The sequence below is a fragment of the Dipteris shenzhenensis genome, chromosome 17 (assembly GCF_047967505.1).
Source record: "Dipteris shenzhenensis isolate YYH24624 ecotype China chromosome 17, Dip_SZ_1.0, whole genome shotgun sequence".
NCBI classification, from domain to species: domain Eukaryota; kingdom Viridiplantae; phylum Streptophyta; class Polypodiopsida; order Gleicheniales; family Dipteridaceae; genus Dipteris; species Dipteris shenzhenensis.
In genome coordinates, this window is record NC_141612.1 from 51,966,426 (window position 1) to 51,980,630 (window position 14,205).

The following is a 14,205-nucleotide window of genomic DNA, read 5'->3' on the forward strand; positions in this document are numbered from 1 at the left end:
TAGGACTTCTGTTGCAGGAGGAACAAACTCGTAGAAATATGGCAACCCAGGCTGGCAAGCATGCTATGCTCTCCAAGTTCAAGCCCAAGGGTAAAGGGCAGCAAAAGCCACATCCCAATCAGCCTACACATCAGCATAAAGCTGATTCTGAACAGCCTTCTTATAAGGCAAAGGGTGATACAAATAAGCAGAAAAAGAAGGGCATCTGACATTATTGCAAGAAGCCAAGTCATTATATTGGAGAGTGCAAGAAGCGCATAGCCAAAGAGAAGAAAAGGGATTCCAGTATGGCTGTGTCAGATGCATCAATTCCACATTCTCATGATGGAGGAGATGTTGCAGCCAACTTTGTACAAGAGCACTATGCCTTTCTGTCTTGCACTTCAGATTTTTTAGTGGGTAGTTCTGATATTACAACCACTAATGATGATGACCCATATGCTTTCTTGACTTGCAGTTATGATCCTTCAAAGGATGAATGCTCTTTCAGTGTTGATGAGATACTTCATACTTGGTATTTTGACAGTGGTGCTTCAAACCACATCACTTCCAAGAAGATTATGTTTGTATCTCTGCGTTCTCCACCCACCAAGAAGAAGGTAACTTATGCAAATAATTATTCTTATTCAGTGTGTGGAGTGGGAAACATTATTCTCACATCCACTGATGGCACAGATTTCAGAATTTCAGATGTTCTCTATGTGCCAGGGATAAAGAAGAATTTGCTTTCAGTGTCCCCACTCAATAGAGGAGGATTTCAGGTTGTTATTAATGATGACAAGTGTGCAGGCAGAGACAAAGAGAATGACTATGCTTTAATGTTGTCTGGCACTTTGTATCGGGGCCTTTTTCAGCTTGATCTATACGAAAAAAGATTTATCAGTTAACACTTCCACTGCTACGATGCAGAATGCGGAGTTATGGCATGCCAGGTATGGACACATAAGCTATGGCAGCTTAATGACGCTTCAGAGGCATGATATGGTTGATGCATTGCCTCCTTTGGAGTCGCCTCCTTCTCATGCATGTGAAGGCTGCATTCTTGGCAAAATGCATAGACTTCCCTTCAAAAAGGATGGTGCAGTGAAAGCTACACGAAAATTACAGCTTATTCACAGTGATGTCTGCAATCCCATGAGGACACCTGCTTTTGGGGGTTATCTCTATTTTGTTACATTCATAGATGACTTTACCAACTACACTTGGGTCTATGGTCTCAAGGCAAAATCAGAAGTGTTTATGCATTTCAAACACTTTGTGGCTATGGTTGAGAATGAGACACGACTCAAGGTGCAGACACTTCGAACAGATCGAGGGGGGGAGTATGTCTCATGAATTTGAGACATTTTTGAAAGAAAAAGGCATCATGCATCAGCTTACAGTGAGGCTTACACCTCAACAGAATGGCAAAGCTAAGCGAAAGAATCGCACTGCCATGGAAATGGATAGATGCATACTCACAAGTAAGAAGTTGCCTCACAGGTTTTGGCTAGAAGGCCTCATGTGTGCCAACTATATTTTAAATCGGGCTCCTACAAAGGCTTTGAAGACAATCACTCCCTATGAGGCATGGCATGGGAGAAAGCCTTCAGTGGACCATTTCAGAGTTTTTGGTTGTGTTGCATATGCCCACGTGCCTGTGGAGTTTAGACACAAGTTGTCAGACAAGGCACTCAAATGCATTTTTGTGGAATATAGTTCACAAAGCAAAGGCTATCATCTCTACAATCCTACTACACGCAAGTTTTGGTTAGTAGAGATCTTATATTCTCTGAAAATTCTGCATATACACATGCTGAATTTCAGATTCCAGCCTCTTCAGATGACGTGTTTGAGGGGATGCTTCCTATAGCATTTGGTTTCCCCGCTGAAACTCAGAATTTACAGCAACCTCTGCCAAATCCACATGTACAGATTCAGCCCCCAGCTGATTTAGTACAACCTCAAGGTGTGGATGAAGTTGTCAGGCAAGAAATTCAAGAGATACACACAGCCAAAACAGTCTCGAATTGGTTGCTTCAGACTCTCAGGGAGAGTAAGCTTGAGGCTCCATTGCCTGGCAGGACTCGTAGGGCAATAAGGCACACAGGGGGGGCTCTTTCAGTTGAATCAGCTTATGCAGGTACTCTTCTTGATGAGGAGGAACCTGAGACATTTGAAGAAGCAAAGGATAATGTGCATTGGATCAATGCCATGCACGATAAATTGCAGTCCATTCATAAAAATCAGACTTGGGATGTCGTGGATTTGCCACCAGGTAAGAATGCCATAGGTACACGTTGGGTTTTCAAAGTCAAAAGAAAGCCAGATGGGTCTATTAATCGGTACAAGGCAAGGCTGGTTGCAAAAGGATATGCTCAGAAAAATGGCATAGATTATGAGGAGACTTTTGCTCCTACATCCAGGATGACCACCATCAGGTCAGTTATAGCAATGGCTACAAATTTTGAATGGAATGTTCATCAGTTGGACATTAAAACAGCTTTCCTTAATGGAGACTTGTTGGAAGAAGTTTATGTCAAGCAACCTCCGGGCTTTGAAATTTCAGAAAATGCACATCAAGTATGCAAACTGAATAAGGCTTTGTATGGGCTGAAACAAGTCCCACGTGCATGGTATGCAAAAATTAATGCCTTTCTAACCAGCAAGGGGCTGCACAATAGTCCAACTAAGAGCACCCTCTACATCAAGAAGGATGGGGGGGATATTTTGGTCATCATTCTTTATGTAGATGACATGCTGCTCACTAGATCAAATGAGGAAGTAATTGCAGGTTTCAACGTCCGATTGAAAGCTACATTTGATATGTCGGACTTGAGCTTGTTACATTTCTTTTTGGGGATCCAGTTTATTCAAGAGAAACGTGGCATTGTTATGTCTCATTCTTGGAGCCAGGGCTGAAGCTTATAATGAATGATGCAGGTGAATCAATTGATGTCACACTCTATAGCCAGGCTGCTGGATGCCTCATTTATCTCTGCAATACACGACCTCATATTCAGTTTTCAGTTTCTCAGGTGAGCAGGTACATGCACAGCCCAAAGATTATGCATTGGCAGGCTGTAAAACCCATCTTCCGTTACTTGCAAGGTACAAAGTCTTTTGGCTTGATGTTTCCCAGGGGGGGTACTTGCAGATGCATGCTTACAATGACTCAGATTGGGGGCTGGAGACTATGATACAAGGCAGTCCACCGATGGGAATTGTTTCTTTCTAGGACATGCTTGAGCTTTCACAGCGACAGTTGAATGTGTTTGGCTGCGTCGCTTGTTTGTTGATCTTCGTCTTTCATTGGAGGGTCCTTCTCCGATTCTCACTGATAGTCAGAGTGCTATAGCAGTGGCAAAGAATCCTGTGTTTCATGCTCACACGAAGCACATTGAGGTTCACTATTACTATGTCAAAGAGAAGTTGCATGCAGGAGAGATCAGTATGATCTATGTGTCAATACATGACAATGTTGCAGATATCTTCACCAAAGCACTTCCACGTGAAAAGTTTGAGGCATTTCGTAGTGCCCTGAACTTCTCTCCTTTTGGTGATTGATCATTTGCTTGTACATGACATTGGCACTGCAGAGGGGTGTTAGAATTATTATTATTATAATCTAGCAGTGACCAATGAAATGTAATAAGTAGGTTAGGGGCACTTTTCCCTCTTTAGAGGTTTTAACCCCAGTTAGTTCACTAACTATAAGGTTTTGTCACTTAGACAAAACCTTTCCCTGCTTTGTATTTTTCTCACTTCATCTATTGCAACTTACGTTCAGTACTCTCTTGCTCTCTCCCTCTTTCCTTTAGATCAGACATAGCAAATGTCTGCTGCAAATCAACTTTAAAATCTGCAATTTGCTGAGCATGTGTCCCAGTCACAAGCATGTCATCCACATAAAGGACTAAAATCAGCAAATCTTTCCCACGCTTGCAAATGTAAAGGGTAGCCTCTACAGGGCTATTCTGAAAGCCAAGTGTGAGCAAATGAGTATAAATCCTCAAATACCAAGCCCGAGGTTCCTACTTCAATCCATAGAGGGCCTTTTTCAAGTGGCATACCTTACTTTCAGAACCTTCAACCTCAAAGCCAGGAGGTTTCGAAACATAGACCTCTTTGTGCAAATGCCCATGAAGGAAAGCCGTCTTAATATCAAGCTATGAACCAGATACAGCTTGCGTGAAGCACCAACTCTCCCATCGTTGGAAAACACAGCACAAGGTGCCTGCTTCAATCCATAGAGGGCCTTTTTCAAGCGGCATACCTTGCTTTCAGAACCTTCAACCTCAAAGCCAGGAGGTTTGGAAACATAGACCTCTTCATGCAAATGCCCATGAAGGAAAGCTATCTTAATATCAAGCTATGAACCAGATAAAGCTTGCGTGAAGCACCAACTCTCCCATCGTTGGAAAACACAGCACGGTGCATCTTACCAAGCAAGCATGGTTCACAAACATGTTTGGTAGGCATATGCATTTTGGAAAGATCCACAACCATATCTTCCTTATATAACATCACCAGGGCTCCAAAATTGAGGTGTCAAAACCTCTCATGCCACAAATGAGTATCTGCCATGGTAGAATCAAGAGCAAAGGCATGTGCATCGGCAAGTGCAGCATCATCATCCAAATATATGTCATAAGCATCAAGTCTATAAAGACCTCTAGACAATGTGCTAGTCAAAACCATGATAAAGGCATGTGTAGCATCATACACTGCACACCTCACACCATCAAAAAGAACCTGAAGGCCACATGTAGCAATGGCTGAAATAGAAATGAGGTTCTTGCGAATGCCTGGAACATAAAGCACATGGTCTAGAGTAGCAATACCACCAGAGACAGAAGTAAGAGCAACTTGCCCAATACCTTTCACCGTATATATGCCATAGATTCTTGGCAACCAAAACATGTCCCATCATGTATGACCACATGGGATAATTGGTGCCATCAAGCTTGTCATCAGTCCCAATCATCCCAAACAAATCATCTTTGCCACCAGACATGGTGCTGAAATACAAGACAAATGCACCAACTGGCAAAGCAAATGAGAGAAAAGCAACCTCTCAGAATCAAGTAACAAAAATCTGCCCAAGCTTCAAAGCTTATGCCTGCAAGAGACTTTGCTGTCCCAAGGTGTACCTGTTGCAAGAAAAATCCCCAAAGGCAACACGAGGCCTTCCAAGGCAACAAGAGGCCTTTCCAAAATGCAAATGAAGCGAAAATTGGAAAGAGCCAATGCAACAACGGCTTACCCAATGATGTAGCCCAAAAGGACAACAGTGTAAGGCTCTGAATGCGAGCAAAACAGGGCTGGAAATGAGAATTACAGCAAAAGAAAGTGCTCCCACGAGAAAGAGTGCATTTAAAAACGAGAGAAGAGATCCAATGGAGGGGAACTTGCAGTCCGAGGCAAAGGAATGCCAAATGAGGAAGAATGGGCTCAAGGAGTGGACTCCAGATCACTTCAACACGCTCCAAACGCTGGCGTGCAGCTCCAGGCAGCTCCAAAATGCTGGCACGCACTCCAAAACAGCTCCAAAATGCTGAGAAATCTTCAAACTAGCTGGCACGCACCCTTGAGACAGCCCATACAGCATAAAATGCTGGAAGAACAGGTCCATACAGACAGCCCGTACAAAGGCTGTACCGCTTTAAATGCAGTAATAAATGCTGTTGTCAGTCCGTACAAAGGCCGTACTGCAATAAATGCTCCACCAGCAGGTCTGTACAGCACCAAAACAGCAATAAATGCTGGCAAAACTGTTCCGTACAGTCCGTACATTCCGTATAGGCTGTACGAAATCACACGTGTGGAGCCGCCTTGCAATGAATGCACTGTACAGAGCAGGAACAGGCTGGAATGAGGCGGCTGCAGCAGAAAAGTGCTTCAAAATGCTCCAAAATAGGTCTTCCTTTGCAATGGGCACTCCAAATTGCAAACTCCCTGCGACAGAAATGCTTGGAGAGGCCACAGATGCTCACAGGTGTGTAGAAAACCAGCAAACCAGCAAGAAACAGGCTGCCAAACAGATCCCAATGGCTCCAGAAGGGCTCCGGGTGGCTGGAAATGGCTAGAGGGTGGATCCCTGACCTGCTCTGATACCACTGTTGGGTGTTGAAAGCAATGGAAGCTCAAAAATGGAAGCAAGAAGGAGAAAAAACGAGATGCTGTAATAGATTGCTGCAAAACTGAAAGTGTGGAGGCTCAAGGGAGAGCCAACATAACAAAACCCTAGGGCTAGCTGCGCTAACTGGACTAAGTGTCCTAACTGACCTAGATGGTACATAAACTAACTGTACCAATAGTCCTAACTGACTATAGCTAGGCCTACAAGGCACATACCAAGGTATAAGTGGCATCTATGGATGGCCTACAAGGCAAGCGCAAGGGTAAGCCTGGTAAAGGCAAGCCAAATCTGATGATGGAGCGGACTCTTCAGATGAAGACAACAAGAAGAAGAGAAAGAAAGAGAGGAATTGCTTCTACTGCGATGAGCCAAGACATTTTGTGAGCAAAAAGAAGAAGGTTGATTAGAAGAAGAGGGGTGCCAGCTCAAAGTCAGAGGAGTCAGCTCAAGTGGCGGTAGGATAACTTTTCTTAGTGGCAACTCCGAGTGCTGCTGAGATTAGGTACATAGACCCTGGTGTTACTATCAGAATGTCAGACATTGAGGATTGGTCAGAAGAGGAGTCAGGATCCTTTGTGAAGGTGATGGACGGTGACGAGTGCCTGAGTCATCTAGGTGCTTGGCTGCTGTTACTGAAGCAGAGGGTGATTCTTCGACAGGACCTTAGGACTCAAAGTCAGATAGTGGTTGTGACTTAGAGGGGGACAACAATATAGAACCACAGTTGGGAGCTTGGTGCCTGGAGGACTTCAGAGCTTGGTGCCTGGAGGACTAACCCTAAGAGCTTGGTGCCTGGAGGACTTCAGAATGTTCACCTATCATGAGGGGGACTGCCAGAGGATACTGGTACCTAGAGAGCTCGAGTTCAGAGGCGAGTTCGTGACTGAAGGTGGTGGTGCCACCAAATGCTGCCAAAGATGGTGTGTGAAAGCGGAACCAGACCTGGCAAAGTAGGAACCATGGGTTGAAAAGCCAAGAGAAGACTATGACAACGCCGAAGTGTTCCAAAGGGCTACAATACGGGAGCTACTGGAGCATCTTCATCGACGGATTGGGATCGGGCCAATGTGGGTTGGTGAGAGGGGGTGTTGGAATAGGACTGGTCACCTCCCACTTGTGAGCCCCCATATGAGGAGTGCATCGGGGGGGTGGACCATAGAGTAGTAATAGGCATGGGGTTGCCACATGGGCAGCACATGAGCTGTCATGTGGGCAGCAGAGAGAAAGAACATGTACCTGGCAAGGGAGACCCACCATGGAGGGCGGATCTGGCAAAGGAACATCCAGATGCTGTCCACACATGGAGAGGACAGAAATGCACAGGTCAGCAAGCCTTGGAGGACCCTAGGGGCATGAAGATGAGGCATGATTATGGGTAGGCCTACCTAGGCCAGTGGCAGCCAGCCATGTGGCCAGGTAGGGCCCGAGAGGGGTATTTAAAGGCTGCAAGGGCTGAGTCAGTTTGGACGCTATTTGGGTCGGTTTTAAGGTAGACAAAGTCGGCCAATTTGGCTGGGCATTGAGCCCTATAAAAGGAGGCCATTTGGGCCACATAACAATCCCTTGGAGCAGCAATCCAAAAGCAGGAAGGAGCAGCAGGAGGACCATCCTTGGGCCTATATACAGGATGTGAAGGTGACCTACAGAGGGTGCAGACTTATCTCAAGGAGCTGCCCACCTAGGCAGAGTTTCCGGACAGCAAGGTGGAAGAGATCCTTTTGACAGAGAGTCTACACATGCTCAGTGGAGCACGCGGGCTCAAAGATCTAGAGGTGCCACACATATAGTAGGAGAACCTTGTGGTATTGTATCTTGTCCAGTTTGTGGACTGACGGAAATATACAAGTGTTGCTTCTATATTTGTCTTTGAGCACAGTCTATTTGCTAGCCTGCACACACATGAATGGTTGTGAAGTACACACATGTTGATGAAGCTTGATTCCATAGTGAAACACTTCCGCATGGAATTCCTGGGCTATCTATCAGTCTTCCACTGCGGGATACCCTCTAGTGATTTCATTTTCTAACACTGCATGTACCCTTTAGATGAGGTTCACAACACATGTATTTAAAGACATCCATGAATCCAACTGAGGACAGTGTGTAGTGAAGCAAGAAAATGTAACAAGGGGGTTAGTTAGTAGCTTTTAAGTTGGCTTTGTATTTTGTAAGAACTCTAGGCTTGAATAATGCCACGTGGCAACTGTTGGCCCCGTAAAGTTGTAAAACATCCTGCCCTAATCCTATAAAAGGCATGGCTCTCTCATTTGTACTCAGCTTCTAATGAATACACTGAAACGCTACCAAATTGGATTCTCACAAGCAAAAGCTCTAGCTCTAGCTCTAGCTGAATCTAATAAGGAATTAACCTCTTTCACGTCCCTGTGCAGCCCCCCAAAGGTTCCTGGGTAAGTCCAGCCCCTGACTTACTCGCTCTCCCTCATTTCTAAAAGTACTTTTATGTCCTTTCCACGGTACTTCCTGCACACCCAAGCAATGCAATTCCTATTCTTACATGATGTAATCCTAGCCTATTTTCTATTCTAAGATAATCATTACAATTCTAGACATGCTAGGCTAGCCTAAGACTCTCCTTTCAAGCTAAGTTAGCTGAAGTTATCCCTAGTTAGGAGCAGTCTTGTTTCTGTGGTATCAGAGCACTTTCTAGGGTTTTTGTGAGGTAAATCATATTCTTTTGATCTGAAACTTAGAACAGAAAATAGGCTAGGTGTAAGACTAGGAATTGCATTGCTTGGGTGTGTAAGGAAGTGCCATGGAAATGACATTAAAAAACCTTTAGAAATGAGGGAGAGTGAGTAAGTCAGGGGCTGGACTTACACAAGGACAGGAAAGAGTATAATTCCTTATTAGATTCAGCTAGAGCTAGAGCTCCTGTTTGTGAGAATCGGCAGAGTTTCAGTGTATTCATTAGAAGCTGAGTACAAATAAGAGAGCCATGCCTTTTATAGGATTACGGCAGGCTATTTTACATCTTTATTTATGGGATGGTGCCCACAGATTGCCACGTGACACAAGCTAAGTTAGCTGAAGTTATCCCAAGTTAGGACCACTCTTGTTTCAGAAAATCGCATCACGTTAGTATCCATTTCAAGGATCGAGAACTTTGTTTTGTATATAGAGAGACCAAATACACATTAAAAAGGAAGCAAGATTTTGCATTCCAGAGTTCAGATTTCTGAAGCAATGGACCTAGATGGTGCTGCCTACTTCCTGCACCACTCGTGTAAAACCCCAACTTAATCATGTGCATTCGATTACAGTACTGCTTCAGGAGGAGAAATTTAATGAAAATAGGACAGACGAGTCAGGAGGTACTCAAGATGAAAAGTAAACAAATATATACCTTTGTAAGACTAGAATATATCCAAGCATACATATTCAGATTTGTGTTCTTTTAAAGTGCGAAATTCTGGTGTAAAAAATGTTTAAAACAGCCTAACCTCCATGGTGGACACCACCAAGGTTACAAATGATCAGCTCCACCATGTATAGTAGAGACTACTATTACACAAACTTCATCCATGCCCCCATTTTGTGTAGATTTCAAATGCCTATTCTCTTTTAGGAAAAAGTATGCCGAAGGTCAGAGATGATGTCTATCTTATGCAAGTCCTTCCTATCTTGTCTTGCTATGAAACTTGCAAGCAATACTTGATGAAGCACTCTGCTTTTTGTAAAATGGTGCAGTGGGTGGGGCTAGAGTCAAGGTGGTTTACAGTAGGAAATATGGTTTCAGGGGGCGCTTAGGATGGTTTACTAGTTGTTGCCGCTCTTCACTTATGACCTCCATGTGCTCCTTTGTCATATGGGACCCTTCTAGCCTGTATTGTCCTATCATGTAGGGGTGAGGCCTTCACTAAGTTCCAACAACAGTCCAAATAAGAAACATGTGGCTTTCATCATCTGTCACTTCTAGGCCAAACATGAGCAATACGCTAAGGCATTTGAGAACTTTGCACATTCAAACTTTCTTGTGTGCAATCCCTTGTTTCTTATATATAACTCGCTTGGCTTTCCCAAAACCTATCCGATTCTCTTTCTCGTGAGCACGGGGTGTAAGACTACCATACAAATTCAGATTTTTGTTGTTCTGAAAACACACTATTGAGAATTTTTAGCTATTGGGGCTTTTGCAGCCAGGTAAGATATTGCGATAATGTTGAACAGCTAATCACCACTTGGACGAAAATTCAAAGAATTTGCATGTCTGCTACGGTGATCAAAAAATATACCTTTGTAAGACTCAAATATATCCAATCGTACAATTTCAGATTTTTATTGTTCTAAAAACACACTATTGAGAATTTTTAGCTTTTGGCTTCGGCCCCGTGTAAGATATTTCGATAAAGTTGAACAGCTGATCACCACTTGGGCAAAATTTCAAAGAATTTGCATGTTCGCTAAGGTGATAGAAAAATATACGTTTGTAAGGGTCAGTGCCCACAAGGCCATTTATGGGAGGCTGGTGGAGCATTTTCCAAGTTGGCACTGTTTTCGAGGCAAAAGTGAAGCGCCTTTGGTGTCAAGAATGGCACCTCCATTTTGAAGGTTGCAAAACCCATTTTCTCCAAGCCAATCAAAATCTGGCATGTGGCACTGCTGTTGGGCTGAGCTGTTCTTCAATGCATCAGATCTCGATGGCAAGCCAAGCAAAGATGCACAGCTCTCCCTGCACAGCTCCCTGTAAATACTCAAAGATGTCTTGTACTCCTTCATTAAATGCTTGACGCTCCTTGAGTATTTTTGCGTGTGAGCCAAACGACGTTCTGGAACAACTGCGCATTCTTTTGTGTGTGTGCACTAAGCCTAAGACTAGAATATGCCCAATCTTACAAATTCAGATTTTTGTCGTTTTAAAAACACACTTAACACTCTCTCTCCCCCGCCTTGCACCCCTAAAAGAAGTTCTAGCATCTCAGATGAGAGAAGCTTATGCCTTGCTGGCTTCCATACTGTTCTTGCACAATCAGATTTAAAAAATATATAAAGGACAAACATAAAATTGTACTGACAAATGGAGATTCAAATTTAATAGGAAGGACAAAGAATACAAATAACTAAGCGAATGTAAAAGCATAGGGTTCCCTTGAACCACCCGTCTTTAGACTACCTAATATGGAAAATGCAATTTCTTGGTGTCAACATTTCCTCAACATTTCAAAGGGTGGCTTGGGGTTGTGTGATGTCGGTCAATGAATTTCATATATGCCTCTAGCCTTTATTGTTATGTCTATCGGGGCTGCCCTATTAAATTGTTTTCTGCTTTAGAAAAGGACTGTGCTCCATTGGACCCCTGTGAGAAGTTTGGACCCTCTTTGTGGTATATCCACCTTGTTGTACATAGCTTACTTTCCAGCATGTGATTTTCCCCACTGAATCCGACAACTGTATAAAATGGGTATAATCAATACCCAATGAGGCACTTGAGCCCTTTTTCTAGATGTGTATTGTTTGTACTATTCTCAGAAGGGTTCTACGTCTTCATTGTCCCGTTTTGATAATCTTTCGTCGTGTCAAACATGAAGCGCGAAACACACGTTAGTTCAGCAAAGACATTTGGTAAATTGCTAGCAACATGATTATGCAAACTACTTCCTGATCCTTCGCGAAGTGTTCCTGCTTACGTTGCAACTACGACCACTAACAGACTAGTTTGACACACGTTGGTTAGAAAGGCTTCAGGCTTGAGTGAATTACATTACAAAATGTTTGGAAGTCTACTAGTACAGGACAAAGCATATTGCATGGATGAAGCTGCATAACAGTCGTTAATTCACGAATCAAGCTGAATAGGTCCAATGCTCCTCCTAAAGATACTTGGTGCGTACCTCGCTGGGAAGAGAGATAAGAGAAACAGGATGTGGTGGATCGTCCCTCATCGTGGTCAGAGGCTACTCAGCTTGCAGCTAAATTTCCCGTTGCGTGTTATTGCTGAAGATTGGTCATCGGGATGTTGCCCCTTCGTAAAAGCTCTGTTACAAATTTCCTGTCGTTTTCGAGCTTTCCGAAAATGTGTTTGCGGAGTGAAATTGCGTTGGGACGAAGATCGTCGTGAAGTGGCTTCTCAGAAACCATAACTAGCTTCCATGTCCTCTATTTCCTTTCTTGCATGGAACGCTCAGCTTCCACATCTTTGAATACATTGCATTTTTTAGATGCAACTTAAATCACACCCCGTAGCATAACACTCCGCTGGGATCTTTAATTTCAATAAAAATTTCAAATCAAATGACCAGCTTTTCGAGCTCTCTTGTGAGGTGTGTGTTCCCCTCTCTCTCTCTCTCTCTCTCTCTCTCTCTCTCTCTCACTCACTCAGAGTTGGTGCATGGATATGTGCCTCAAGCTTGCAATTAGAGACCCTCAATTCAATCTGTGTTGTGCTCACATGTGAGCTACCATGTGGATCATGTGTGCTCCACTGGCTTTGGGTTATGATGTTGAAAGTCCTCCCTCTCTCTCCACCCTAGTCTTGTCTCATCACACATGTTTTCACACTACTACATACATAATAACTACATCTTACTATTCAGGATTTGTAAGCATTTACGAATCTAGGCAATGTATATATGTGGACATATTTGATTAGATGCACATACATTCAAGCTAGTATGCACACAACAATAATTCATGTATGAATGTAGGTAATGTATATATGCACACATACTTCATGCATATATACCCATGTAGACATACATGATATGCATATAAGTATTGTATGTGCATGCATATTATATTTCTACATATGTATATACAAAGATGCAATAGCTTGCGCCAATCATGTGACTTGAAATTGCTAAGTTTCCCTTGTGTAGTAAAGCTTGTGGGGGCCACTTGTAAATATGTAAGTGTAGCACGTGGATTCAATAGAAGGGATCTTTAGAACCTTTTTTTGCACATCTTTTACATACAAAATGGTACCATTTGAAGTGGGTATTCATATATTGAATAGAAAAAGGGTGTGTTTTATTGATGAAAATTTCATAGATAAGGGTTTTTAAATTAAGCATTGAACGCACGTGATATAAAGGATTTACATATAGTGAATCTCTAGAGTAGTAAATGACCCCTTCAATGAATGCATATACACTCTTTGGGTTTTAATACCAGAGGTAACACTTTTTCCATATTTCTTCTCTAATTTCGTAATCACCCATGTTGCCTTCGGTAACATCATCTTCCCATTTGTTGTTGATGGCCACAAGCTCCTCTTTATGCCCATCTTCTTCAAGTCTTCATGGGTTTCTAACATGTCTCTACACCAATTTATGCCTCCATAGACTTTTAGCCATATTCTAAAATATACACATTGGATCTAAAAGATACGTGACTTTCAAATTCTTCCAATAAGGAAAACTATAAAATATGGAGAGTAAGCCCATTCTGGATGGAGATATAAGTTGGTTGATCGGAATGAATAATCCTGACTTCCCTCATCACAAGTTATATTGAATGTGGGGAGTTATAGCATGCCTTCGTATTGCACCAGAAAATGCAAGAGGATTGTGTACATCCTAGTGGGTATACCTTTGTGGCCTTACTAAAGGCTTGTGTTGGGATGAGAAGATCCATCAAAGTCACAACCATTCCCCAAGTTTCATGACTAGAGGAATATTAGACTCCTTGTTACTACCAATTTCCCACCAATTTTTGTATGCACATGGCATGGGTGATCCATGGGAAAAAATCTCCTATGGTTTTTATACACAATCGTGCCTAGCTTTTTAGAGTAGTGACTATGCAAACTATCTTCGCACAAAGGGCAAGCAAAATATCTTGAGATAGTGAGTGGTGAAAATGAAAAACATGAGTCATTGTACAAAATCTATGATCCATGAGTTTAAGAACCAATTAATGTTGTGTTGCAATATAAAATTGAGCAATCATGCAAGCCAGGATAATCGTGCATAATCCACACTAGAATTCCTTTTCGTTGAAGATTTTGTTGGTTTATTGGCCATGAGATATTCTAGATATGAAATCCATTCCATAAAATTTTCAACTTCTCCATTAAATGAGCTAGATACACATCCATGTGCTTCACCTTATGCTTCCTTGTGGAAATT

The 14,205-nt window shown here is 42.7% G+C and overlaps 1 protein-coding gene across 3 annotated transcripts in view; it reads right to left on the reverse strand.

The window, feature by feature from the left end:
* The window catches only part of LOC147892270 (F-box protein SKIP2-like), a 228,241-nt gene extending 215,881 nt beyond the window's left edge, over positions 1–12,360 (reverse strand). For all 3 annotated transcript variants that reach the window (XM_087388682.1, XM_087388683.1, XM_087388681.1), the window contains exon 1: positions 11,971–12,360. In XM_087388682.1, the coding sequence (XP_087244808.1) occupies positions 11,971–12,021 (51 nt within the window). In that variant the 5' untranslated portion in view covers positions 12,022–12,360. The remainder of the gene's footprint in view (positions 1–11,970) is intronic.
* Positions 12,361–14,205: the final 1,845 nt, after the last annotated feature.